The 13231-nt window shown below is 46.2% G+C and overlaps 3 protein-coding genes across 3 annotated transcripts; 1 reads left to right on the top strand and 2 right to left on the bottom strand.

Annotated features, from left to right (window-relative positions):
- Window positions 1-4694: 4694 nt before the first annotated feature.
- PHALS_00542 (Histone H3 (Lys9) methyltransferase SUV39H1/Clr4, required for transcriptional silencing) lies at window positions 4695-6008 on the top strand (the record flags this gene model as incomplete). Its single annotated transcript, XM_024717434.1, has 6 exons — window positions 4695-4791; window positions 4861-5088; window positions 5156-5342; window positions 5400-5463; window positions 5526-5814; window positions 5878-6008. The coding sequence occupies 6 exons, from the start codon at window positions 4695-4697 to the stop codon at window positions 6006-6008; spliced, it is 996 nt and encodes a 331-aa protein (XP_024572592.1).
- Window positions 6009-6053: 45 nt separating this feature from the next.
- Window positions 6054-9182, bottom strand: PHALS_00541 (uncharacterized protein; the record flags this gene model as incomplete). Its single annotated transcript, XM_024717423.1, has 1 exon — window positions 6054-9182. One exon carries the CDS (start codon window positions 9180-9182, stop codon window positions 6054-6056), a length of 3129 nt encoding a protein of 1042 aa, XP_024572591.1.
- Window positions 9183-11584: 2402 nt separating this feature from the next.
- On the bottom strand, window positions 11585-13077 carry PHALS_00540 (hypothetical protein PHYSODRAFT_309181; the record flags this gene model as incomplete). Its single annotated transcript, XM_024717412.1, has 5 exons — window positions 11585-11639; window positions 11701-11773; window positions 12222-12437; window positions 12501-12613; window positions 12677-13077. The coding sequence occupies 5 exons, from the start codon at window positions 13075-13077 to the stop codon at window positions 11585-11587; spliced, it is 858 nt and encodes a 285-aa protein (XP_024572590.1).
- Window positions 13078-13231: the final 154 nt, after the last annotated feature.

Raw genomic sequence — 13231 nt, 5'->3', positions numbered from 1 at the left:
TAGGGCATCACCAGCCACTATCAGCGTATCCCGCTCGAAGTACTCACCGCGGTCAGCGGAATATCACTCGCTCTCATGAGCAATTGGTAATAAGCATCGACCAAGTTGAGTGCGCTGTACTTCGTACAGCCAACCATATTGTTCTGGAGATCATCCTTTCCTGGATTTGGCGTTTGTGCCGGAATGGTGGCAGCGTTTACCTTATTATAAGCGTGAAAGATACACCACTTGCCGTTCGGCTTCCGGACACAAAACATGGGTGTCGAATGGGGAGGCTTACTTTCAGGCACCATTCGTGCATCGTGCTTCACACGAAAAACGGCGTTAATGACATCCCTTTGCTCTTTGTGCAGAGGCCATTGGCGTGTTACGCAGTATTTGGTTCCCGGAACCAGGTCAATTTCATGACGCACACGTCGGTCCGGAGGTAGGACCGATGGCTGGTCTTTGAAGACTACGTCTTAGAATTCCGTTACCAAAGGATAATACGGATCCGAAGGATCATCAGGATCGATGATCCACTTCGTGCGCTCAGCACATTCTTAGTGTCCTCCAGGACAGCTTCATCCTGAAGCAACGACAAGTTAATCTCTTCGTTCGGTCTTATAATGACCACCTCTGCTTAGTTGCCTGCCTTCAAGGCACCGCCAAACGCTTCGAAGAACATCTCGTCCAGCTCAAGGAGAGCATTCACCGCGGGAATAGCCTCGAGGTTGACGTTGCCGTTATCCATCCCCGTCATACCGTTGACAAGGGCATATAGCGGTGCGCTATCGTCTACGGTAGACACACCCTGGATCAGGGTCGACGCCCTACGTCTTGCAGATATCATGCTACTTCGTCGTCTCCACTCTATAGAGGGTTTACGCCATATCGAGACGAGTGGAGACACGCACTCGGCGTCATCTAGTGCCCTCACTTCCTGCTCTAACGGAGCCTTGTGTCATTAGCAGCATCCGACGAAGAGCTGCTATTTGTCCAGTGGATAACGTGCCACTCCACGCATCAGAAGGGCCTTGCCTAGGATGCCTCAGGCCTCTTCCGACCATGCCACTCTTTGCATGCAGCAACTGCTTCGAAACGTGAGAATCGCTCAGAGGATTACGTGCCACTCCACTCCCATCACGAAGGTCCTCGCCCTCGATGCCTAAGATATCGTCCGACCATGCCATTCCTGGCACGCAGCTGCTTTGTAGCGTGACCATGCACATTGGGTTACGTGTCACACCACGTCCGGCCTTGCCCTTGATGCCTCGGACTTGGCCGACAATGCCACTCTTGACATGCAGCGACTGCTCCAATACTTTGGTAGCGCTCAGTGTGTTACGTGCTACTCCACGTACAGCCCACGAGCCACGCTCGAGACTCTTGTGCAAAACACCTTTGGTGTTTGACAGCTCCAATATCTCAATACTAGCACATTGACCGTCCTGGTCAATGCCCGCGCTAATAGCGCTTCTGCTCCCTATCAAAAGTGGATTCATGAGTCACCACAGCTCCACTAGGAGACGTGCGCGTAGCGCCCAAGTTCTTCGACCTCCAATCAGTTCATGGCTCACAGTCTTCCAACCATGTCATACTAAGGATAAACTCATACTTTGAATCCAAGTCCAAGACTAAGCGGCGTTCCACGCTATTAAAGTCAAGAAGCTTGACACCGAGATCCAAAGGGACCCTCGGCGCAGTGACACAAGTCTTCGTTGCTAATCGAACAGTGACGGTGTCACTCAACCGCGCTTCCAGCACCTCAGCATACAGCTGACTTCCTTCGATCGTACAGCATCTAGCATAATTGCCGGACGCACCAGAATCGATAAGAATTCTAAATGACTTCTCAAAGCCCTTCTCGGTCGCTTTTACAACCAGCAAGCCCGACTTGCACACACGTTCCGTGTTAATGAGCACGCAGATCTTCGGGGCTGGGCCTTGCTGTCTTCTAACTCTTCGAGCTTCAACAGAACTCAGTTCTTACCCAGAACGGCGCCCCGCGCCTACTGGGTGCTCTCGCTTCCCCGCGTCAAACCAGATTGGTTAGAAGCAGGACGTCGGTTCGACGAACTTTAAAGCGCCTTGCGCAAGGGACAACCCGTCCGAAGGTGACGAATGTCCCCACAAACAAAACACCGCTAGGTGTTTACACGCTGCCCAGCAGCTCGGAGTCCTCCCTCCTCCTTCTCAGCATAGCTGAGATCCATTGACTTAGGCCTGCTTGACGAGCTATGAGGGTGTGCATTCCAACAACGTCGTGCGAACATGAAGTTGGATATGCCACATTTTCTGTTTCTTTAAAAGAAGGCGGATGCACACGGAAGATTCTGACCATGCCAGTGCGGATGCCTTCCATAAAGACGTTCACTACAACCGCCTCGGGGAAAGGAATTGCTGCCGTCCCGGCAAAAGAAATTCTCAACTCCTGGACAAAGATCATTACCTCCTTCTTGCTCTGTCGGGCAGCAAGGAAACGCGATCTCACGCGTTATGCCTGATTAAGTGGCAAAAACACTCGCAGAAGCTAATGCTTCAGCTCCTTCTAGGAGGGGAACGTTGCTTCAACCAAAGCACCGCACGTTAAAGCTCCTTCTCGTGCTTGACCCCCGAGCTTGGGGATAGCTATCACCACACGCTGTTGATCGTTTGGAAGCATGGCGGATGCCATAGCCATCTCAGCCTCTCTTACTTAGAAAAGAAGATTCTCTCAATTCTTATCATCAGAGATTTTAACGCTCACCATGAGCGTCCTGGGTCGGAAGAGATCATCCTTCGTCGATGGTGGCGTCATTGACGCAGTCGACGCTGACAGCTTCTGCTGTTAGCGCTAGGCACGCGCTCATGGCCTCGGGCCCTTGCGTGACGAACTTCTTCACGCCGAAAGGGCTCAGCAGGGACATCAGCTTATTAAGACCGTCCTGCATGCCCTGGGGCAGCTAGGAGTATTTACCCATCCTCACAGGGAATGGGTTTTGGATATTGGCGGCAACTAAAACAATTAAATACGGTTTCGTTTCTGAAATAGAAGTGTTGGTTTGCCTTGGTAGGGCTTTAGTACTTAGAAGTAGCGGGTTGCGACCCGCTACCCCTGTACTGGTTCTTAAAAGAACGTAAGGTCGGTGACCTTAGCTTAGCTTTCTCTAAGCAAAGTGCTACGGCAGCCACGCTGCACTTGGTAACAATCGCAGTCAATCTACGCATTAGTCGTTACGACTCTAGGTTTTCCTAATTAATATAGTAATATCTGAACAATATAGCAAAACCTAATTAATATAGTAACATGCACTACTATTGGCAGGCATCCTCGACAATCTGAAAGCGCATCGTTACAAATATTGCCGATAGTACGCACGACTCAAATTAGATCGGAGACTTGGGTACCGAAAATCGCACGAATTCCAGCTGCAACATATTTTGTTACTTGGACACTCCATACGGTCCCTTCTTAACCTCACCTTAAGAAAATATTGACTTGTAAAGGATTTATCAAGTTTGAGAAGCAAATTTGAAGTCAGCTTCCTACTGGAGTATATATATAACACTAGATACGATTACGGGATTTTTCTTACAACTGCATTGCCTGCAAAGTTGTCAAATGCAACTGCATCATTTTAGTAGTAAATTTCCGTTAGTTTTTCTTGTAAAGAAGAACACTGCAAATATATTAGCAACATGTCTATCTACGTTCGCCCTTGTTGCTTTCTCTTTATTTCAGTATCATAGGGTCTGTTGGAATTGGCTAAATTTTACGCAGAATAAAATTGTACTGTGTATGTGTCGCAGTAGGTCGCTGATTACATCTCACTATGAGATATTTCAAAACGTTATTTGCGTCTAAAAGAAATCATTTTAATTTCGACATTTTCTTACGCTACGCCTCAAGCAAGCAAAGGTTGATAGCTGAATTATAATGCCAAAGAGATAACAACAAGTCGTATTGCTTAAATGGTTTTTGGTCCGTTGCATCATCATGTTACCTACAATGCTTGAAAATTTATCAGAAATATAAACATAAAACTTCATCATTTTTGAAGGTCGACTTGTGTGAAGAATTGGATCCAAGTTCGAAAGTTCCACTGCCTCCCCGCACAGGTGATGTCTTGACTTTTAGATGTTTTGTATCAATTGCGCATAGAGCTGATCTGCACTATTTTTTACAGTGGATTTTTAGCCGGTAGAGAATCAAATTTTATGATATGGGTCTATACTTGCGTAGGTAGGCAACGGCACTTCGATTAATCCAAATTATATCAAGATCATTAAATCTTGGCTACCACATAGATGAATGCCAACTACATGAACAGATGACGTGCTGGTAGGGTCAAATTTTCGGATGATGTGGCATTTTGTTGAAAAACTGGCAATAAACAAAAAAGCAATGTTGCGCGCACGTCATATAATTAGCATAGATTGGCTGAAAGTGACCTAATGCAAAATTCAACAGTACTCTTACTACTTCAGATAAATACATGATAGCTCAAATTACGTCTCAAAAAAGCAGTATTTTTGCTATTGCCACGAAGAGCTGCATGACGAAGTCATCACACATTTTCTCTTTTTAGCCTGATCTCTTTGTTCTCTCCTTTGTTGGAATACCGCGGTTTTTGGGGTTACTCCAGTTTGCCCTCGTACTTAACTTATCTGCTAAATGAACTATCGAATTTCGAAGGTAGAATTTGATTAAATCTACTGTCTTCCAAGTCATCATGGCGCAACTCCTTCGAGCAGCAGCTAATGGTGATCTTGACAAAGTCATAGCATTACGCGGCAGCTGGGGCTTTCAAAATAAAAAGGGCGAGTCTGGTACGCCTGATCAAAAACTATTTTAAAGATATCACCTACGTGTTATTCTGATCGCCTTTGTCTTATTAGTGCTGCATGTGGCAGTAGCCGAAGATCAGCTCGAGATTGTGCAGCATCTCGTTTGCAACGGGGCTAATCTAAATCTACAGGAGAAGAAGCACCGCTTTACGCCGCTTATGCTGGCGCTAGCTCAGCAACCAATGAGATTTGAGGAAATTTTTCATGCCTTGCTCAAGGGAAAACCCGATCTGAGCATACAGAACTCGTCTGGCCAAACAGTGCTGCATCTAGCCGCAGGTTTATTTATGATGCCGTCGTGCTTTTGGTCGAACAGCAACTAAAACATTATGCCGTGATGCTATAGAGTATGAAGAAGTCGAGCCGCTAAAGCTGCTATTACGAGCAAAGCTCAACGTGGACTTACATGACGATCAGAAGATGACAGCGCTTCATGTAGCAGTAGGAAAGCAAAACGTTGATATCGTACAGCTACTGGTCGAATCTGGTCGTGCTAATGTTAATGTCGTGGACAGCAAGGGCAATTCAGCACTGTACGTTGTCTTGTCGATCACTGAAACAAAAGGGTGTAGCACTCACGTAGTTAACAGGCACTGGGCGTGTATGAAGAACGGTGACGACCAATTGGAGCTGCTCAAATTTTTAATTTCGAAGGTTTGAGCTGAAATTATAAAACCTCCTCACAACAATATGGAAATTAAAGTTCAATTGAATAGGGTGCAAAACCTCTGAAAAATAGTCACGGCAACACACCGCTGCACACAGAAGCCATGCACTGCGACCCAAGTGCGAATTGGCCGACTGCCGCAGCAAATTTGCTAGTTACTGCGTTTCCAGACTTAAAAGATGGAGTCAACAATCGTGGATTGACTGCACAACAAATTTTTGAACACGATATTGATACAGAAGACCCAGTGGAAGTCAAGTCCAATACGCAAAAAGATTGTCGGAGCAAAAGTAATGATGACGAGCTGTATCAGTATAATACGGAAGCAGTTCGTGCTGGTGCGTTCGAAATGTGTTTGATACTTGATTGATATACGCTCAATTAGATGATGTAAATTGCAGCTGCTATCGCCCACTCTAAAAAGAAGACCACAAAGAAAATTACCAAGGAAGGCAGTGGCATAGCTCTGTACATGTGGATTGCCGTGCTTTTAGCGATCATAGCTATCTGGTACGCTATGTATTGGATTTAGATTAGATGCAGGCATCAAAATTCAAATGAAGCGCAATCGAAACGCTCAAAAACTATCTAAAGACGAAACGGATTCATCACTATGGTCCTCTTCTTCAGCCTCCTCTTCATCATCTTCACCGACCTCCGCCTCGTCTTCAATAAATCGGTGGTGGCCTCTAGAACGCCCAGCAAATTCAATCTCTTCATCCGAATCGGTCTCACCTTCGTACAGATCTACGCCATCTTCACTTTCTTCGTCGTCGTCTTCCTCTTCTGCTGATCCTTCGACTCCACTCAGTTCACTACCGTCACCATCAACAACCAAGCCTTTTAAATTGCCATTCTCATCCACGTCTTCTTGATCTAAACGACTTGGAAAGTCTAGTCTTCCGTTAAGATCAGGCAAGTCCAAACAAATGTCATCCTGATTGCCGTCGAGATCGTCAAAAACATTCGACAAAAGGATCTGCTGTACCAAGTCAGTCTTGCGCTCCAGGTGCCAGTGCTGACATAGATGCTTTACCAGAGCACCAACATCACGCACGGTCGACAAACTCTCCAACAGTGGATGCAGAAGTTCCAATACTTCAGTGTTCGTTTCCATCAAAGCGACACGTCGTTCCAAAGCTGAGATCAAAGGCAGGTCCTGGACTCTCAAATGTCCATTCTCCACCGCTGATGCCATTTTATTTATTAAAACGCTTGAGTTGCCCGAGCCTGCCTCAAATACTTGAACAAGCTGCTTTGCCGTTAAATTTACACCCAATCCTTCTAAAAAGTCAACACTCACGAGCTCTGGGCAAATTCTTAGCAGGAATTGTGCTGTCTTGGTCTTTTTGAAATTCCACTCTGCAGCAAATAGTCGAACAAGACGACCAACTTCCAGCAGCTCCCACTGTTCTCGAGCAGCGGAATCAATGAGACGAGAAAATAATGATGAAACACCCTCATCGCGAGCAAAGTCAGAACCAACGTCGTCACTCTCGCTTTCTGCCGAAGACGATGTATCAAGTTGGTATGGAGGTGCCTTCTTTGTGTGGTTAGCAGGGGTTATGTGCTGATGCATTATTTGATGAGCTGGCAAAAACATGTCACTTTTCTTTGTCGCGTCTTCCGCCAAAGAAGCCGCAATTGGCGTCTGAAGTTGGTCCAAAACCTTCATTTTATGATCCTTCTCACCAACGCAATTCGTTGTAGGAGCATTAATCTTGGTGACTGCCGTGTCTTTTTCCGGCGTCGTATTTATCTTCTTAGGCGTTGCCGTCGTACTTCCCTTTGTTGTATTAGTTTTGCTAACCTGCTGGCTTATTTTCGAGTCTGATACAATCTGTGACATTGTAAATGTCGGCATTTCTACTGACTTCCTCGTAGCATTATCCTTCAACCTTTGTTGCGATGCTGGTAGCCTCGCTACCTGCGTAGTGGCTGTACCGGATGAAAATTCGTCTGCAGATTTCTGTTCAAACGACCCGGCTTCGGTCACCACTTTAAGGGCTGCAACGCTAGTTTTTTCAGCATTCTCGCAGATCATCTGTAGTTTTTCGACAGCTTCTTTGCTGCTTTCTATTGACAAGTTTCGCAGTTTTTTTGATTTCTTCTTGGGTCTGATTGACCCACGTTTCTTGGCACTGGCCGAGCTATTGCTGATCTCAGCAGTATTTTGCGCATCCTTTTCGCTTTTAATAATCGATTTGCTCGTGTTCACCTCAGTGCCTGACACAGCCAGCACCGATATCTTGTCTTCCTTGTGAAGTGGTGTTACCTCCTGCTTCGAAGTAATCTTCTTCCTCTTGTGCACAGCTTGCTCCGCGGAGCCCAATCCGTCATCTTTTCTATCCTCTTTTTGCTGTGAGCTCTTTGTCTTCTCATACCCTTCCTGCTTGGTTTGCTTCTTTGCTTGCTCTGCCAAAAAGGCGATGTTTTCTTTCTCCTCTGAGGGTTGTTTTGAATGCCACTGCGAGGACTTCGTCGCCTTCAATTGCTTCTTATTCATGTTTTCCTTCTTTTCCTTCTTTTCCTTCCACTTGTTGAGCGGTTGCGGCAAATGATCCGACTTGCAACGGAAGTTTCCGTTCGCTATTTGCTGCTCCGAAAAAAATTTCATTTTTTTTTTCATCTTCTTGTCGTTCTCTATGATTGAGCAATAAAGTTCTTGTTCTGCTACATTTCCATCGTCTCCTTCCTCCTTATGCTGCATGGAGAGCCCTTTTACGGTAGTTGGCTTGCTTCGTTTCTCCTGTTTCTTTTTCGATTTCTTTGTATTCAGCGCTTGCTCAAATAATTCTGCTTCGTCACCGTCCTCACCTTCTTCCATGTGCTCGGTTTTATGCAGTTGCACAACCTTCGTCTCTTCTTTTACCTCATGCTTCTTCTTCTGCTGCTTTCTCTGCTTTCGAGAACATATATCTGCTTGCTTTAACAAGTCCACTCCGTCCCCCTCCTCGACATTTTGATCAAATGGCATTGGACGCCATTGCACAGGCTTTATGTTTTTAACTTTCTCCGGCATTTTCTTCTTTATTTGGTCCTTGATACTATTCAGCGCTTGCTCTAATGGATCGGCTTCGTCTTCGGAGTTTCCTTCCTTCTCTTGCTGCGTCGGATGCCATTGCAGATCTTCCGTCTCATTCACCATTTCCTGCTTCCCCTTCCGTTGCCCAAAGCCATCCATCTCTTGCTTTGATGAATCTGTTGTATCATTATTTCTTTTCCTTGCGTGCAATTGCATGCACTTTGTCTTCTTTGCATTTTCTTGCTTTTCCCTTTTCCTCTGATCTTTCACCGTGTTCAACTCTTGTTTATATGGATCCATATCTCTTTCTTCGCCCAACAACTGTGGAAAACCCGATTGCAAAAGCTTTGCCTTTTTCAATTTCTTCTTCTCTTGTATCTTGGTCGAAACGACATCCTTAACAGCTACCGTACGTGCCACTTTCTCCACATGAACTCTAGCGTCTGAAGATTTCTTTTTCTTGCTGAACTTCACTATCGGTACAAGCTTTTCCTCGGCCATATCCACAAACTTCTTACTGTGCTTCTTACGCTTAGCGTTAGATAAAACATTAAGCGTCGTTAAGCTCGGAGCTACTATATCTTGTTGCGGCGTTTCAAACATTCGGGCACCGAAATCTTCTAGCCGCTTGTGAGCGTCGTCATTGAAGCTTTCGGAGCGTCGGCGTTTCTTCGCCATCATTTAGCAAGCTAAATTTTATTGGTGGCAATGGCTAGTCATGAAAAAATACTGATGTACAAAGTACAATATTAGGGTTAAGGCTCTACGTTCAAAAGAAAACTGTAACATGATCACAACCCGAAAATCGCGCCGAAGATAGTCTTTTGCAGCCTATCGACGCTCAGCTGCATTACGAGCGAGCTCAACGGCCTAACACTACGTGAATGTGTCGTTAATGCGTCATCGTTGCATCGGCATGATGCCAGAGCCGCAGCAAAGCTTTCATCTGCATGTGTCGCGAGCCTTCGAGATGCGGTAGCTGTCGGACTTCATCGCTGAAGGTAGGGCGTGACCATTTTACATCGCCGGGACTGCAAGCAAAGTGACTTGAAATGCTGTATAAAGACCGTAAAGAGGCTTGGTGCGCTGTAACTCGTCTTATTTCTACCACGACGTCCGCAGGTGGGCTACTTTACATACCTTGGCGTGACAATTAGCGCGAAGACTTGCTTACTTCCGGCGAGCCTGCGGTTTACGCTGATGTTTACCGTTGGGATATCCATGCCTCGCACTTGCTAATTGTACACACGCAACGCGTCAAGAACGCACAGATCGCGTCAATTGTCGAGTTCGAGTGCTGAAAATCTTACTTTCTTTCTTCGACTACTTGCTATTCCAACTCTGTTTCGTCTTCTGCCGGTCCACTCGCAATTTTGGATACTAAAGGCGTCAAACCCACGCATTCGTCAATGCATCCGCGATTAAGGCGATGAAATCGAGACCGATCAGCATTTGCTCTCAGACTACATGGCTGCAAAGGCTTGTGTCTCCATTCTTCGTTGCCCAGCCATCGTGGCTTGACATAGCTCTCGTTATGAAGATGCGCGTACGCGATGAATGAAAAATCTGCGAGGATAATGCCTTAGACTTGTGGTACACACTCCGCGCAGTAACAAATCACTTCCTCGGGCCCGATCTCAATCGATGTCTGTTCGATGAAAGGCAACCCACACAAGTTCTCGCTCCAGTCCAGGCGATCTTCACGACATTTGCTGTCCATCTTCGGTTCTTCCAAACGGCGCTTTGAAGAGGAAGGTACACTTGAAGATTTCGTCAAGGTGATGCAAAAGTTTATGATGACTTTGTTTTAGGTATCGTCGGGTTGCGGGTAATTTTGAAACAGAAAAATTAAGAACCACATTTCAACTTGCGAATAGTATCCTTTTTTGCAGATTATCGAGGTGGCATCCCGGCCACTTGCCATTTGTAGAGTTTTCAGTCCCATATAGAGATGCTAGAGCGACTACAGCGACACATGTAGTTCCTTAGACCCACTCACTTCAAGACAAATTTGCCATTCACAAGTCAGCTTTACTCAGCGGACTGAGTTGTCTCCAGCAGCACCCAACATGAGGACGAGGGCATTATCCCTGTGCAAATCAGGCTAGGTGTATGCAGGTGGGCAATGCGGAGTCGGAGATGGTGTCTGGTGGAGTCATCGCGACGCGCCCGTCCCCTATCAGCACAACGTCGCAGAGGAAGCTACCGCAAAGAAGAAGTTCCGACGAGTCAAATTGATGACATGATCAGCATGAACAACAACGGCGCCGACTATGGTCAGATTAAAGACTCCGACCCAACAACTGCGACTCAGTCGGCCCTCAATTTTACTTCACCAGCATCCTTGACTCTACTCGACAACTCGAGGATAGTGACAACGGTGAGTAGACACTGCGAAAGCGATCGGCCATTAGTCAATTGTATCGGATGGACGGTAATGTACACCGTAACTAGACAAGTCGACCGCATCGACAACTGAAGGACGGCCGCAATCAGTCTTAAGTATCGCGCTTTGTGGATTGAAAACTCTGACCCAACCTGATTCCCACGAGTCACTACTGATCTAAGGCGGCAAAGCAAATTTTGTGGGGGCGCTTGACTCCTCCTGATAGTGAACTGACTTTCCTAGCGTTCAGGTACACCATTGACAAATCAGGCAGCTCTTGTAGGTCTCGAGCTACTAGGTTATCAATTGCAGAGGGCACAGCTGTAGGCGATCTGGGCTATATACTTTCAAGATGTGATCAACGCCAAGGTCTCGCAAGATGAGCGAGATAGTACGCTTCTACAGCGGGACTGTACCCAATTGTAGCGTAAAGCTCTGTAATTAGATCTTGCACAAAAATCGGTTCAGCGGAATGGTGTGGAACCATTCGCAATTGCAAAGCGTGTACTCCCAGACAAAGTTCGGGATTTTGTGCGAGGAATTAATATCTTCAGCGCATTCAAACGCAATATGCAAGCGCTCTGCTTCGCAATGCACGTGATTGAGGACGAGGATGTTTTCGTGCACGAAATAGGTTGGTTTAAAGTATCGGCGATCAGACCTGATTCGAATGATTAAGTTTGTCCGCATGGCGGGATTACCCCTCTGACGAGTTTTCGCCTGGATCCGTCATGTAACCTGGTCTGGGAGAACTGTGTATTTGAGAGACGAATCAACCACTCGAAGAAAGAGAGAGAAAGCGAAAATACGCACCGAAGATGTTGGCTGAAACGAGTGAGCAAGCAAGGATGTCCACTGGATGTTGGTGACCCTTCTGCGAGTATTTCTACTTGAAATTTGCTTTATCAGATTTAAGTTGAGCACTTTTCAAATCCTCCTATGATCTGGCTTAGTGATTCAAGGTGGAGGTTCCGATTTGTTGAGTGTTGGTTCGAGTCCCACCTCAGTCAAAGTTGTTATTACAAAAACCTTCAACTTATTGTCCCGCGAAATTATGGGTTTGAATATCTCATATCTTCATCTCAAGTAAGGAAAGACAAGTCGACAGTAAGGACAAAATATACTCGAAGACTACGCTAATGTCGTTGTGTTCATCGCTTTGAGACCTTTGTAGAATCTCAAACATGTTTGACTGTACATTAATCCTTTTACATGAGCCTGAAGGACTAGTCGTATACAGTATTAGAATTATGCCGTCCAGCAAACGATGTGGATCTAGGTCGCTTAAGAAGCTATGTGCTTAAATAAAGCATGAAGAAGCGACTACTCTCCACCGAGGTTATCTATTCCAGCGATAACACTCGAAACTGCAGTGGCGGCAGCAGCTGTCACTGTTGCAGGAGCATTCGTCCAGTTGATCCCTTGACCCGCTCGTTGAGCTACTGTCGTGTTATCCGCATCAATTGATTGACAGTGCGTGATAGCATACACCAGCTTGTCATGCATGACCTCTTTACACGAGTAGGCAGGTAGATCAATCGAAAAGAAACCTATTAATCCACAAGATAGTTAGCGATGCTGACAAAGCACAATGACGAAGACAGTAAACATACATGTGTGGGCGATTGGTAGGTACATGTCTGCACGACCTACAGCCCTGGGTAAGCCGGCAATTTTGAAATCTTGTGTGAAGTCTGCTGCATGTGTCGGCAATCGCGACCGGCCCCTAATGAAAATTACACCAGACCTTAGACCAACTCACCATGAAATCTAACATCGATACTCGTACCAGACGAAGCGCAGAAAGGATGACTTCTGTTCTTCACTAAATTTTGCCAGGACGTCCCAAAAGTAGGTAATGTGCGGATCTGTGGCGTGGCATCCGTCACCGTACACAGTGCGACGGCGTAAGAGAGCGATATCCACTGAGGCCTTTCCACAGACCAGAGTTCGCAACTCATGCCACGAAAGAATACTAAGAGTAGATGCCGGCAAGATTGTCGCCATGCCACGTAAAATGTCCCGACACACCGGTGTAAATTCTGCCAATCGATACATTTCGACAGCATGCGCGTAATCCTCTCGATCATCCCACGTGACATGCAAATGTTTCCCCCCTGGAACGAGCTCAACCGTCTCGCGCGTACTGGACAAGACAGTGAAGCTCGCATCAACAATCTCATCAAACATTGGTTCAGTAATACCATGCGCATCAAGATTGGCGATCGTATCCACTACTTGGAAGCAGCCATGATGAATCGCTTCAATATCGTGGCGTGTCACTTGTTGTCCGACCAGCAATTTCCATACAGCAGGTGCAAGATTCAAATCGAGTGGCGTTTTC

Source organism: Plasmopara halstedii (assembly GCF_900000015.1).
Source record: "Plasmopara halstedii genome assembly, contig: Scaffold_113, whole genome shotgun sequence".
Lineage (NCBI taxonomy): Eukaryota > Oomycota > Peronosporomycetes > Peronosporales > Peronosporaceae > Plasmopara > Plasmopara halstedii.
The sequence above is the reverse complement of the archived record's forward strand: the minus strand, read 5'-3'. Positions and strand labels throughout refer to the sequence as shown.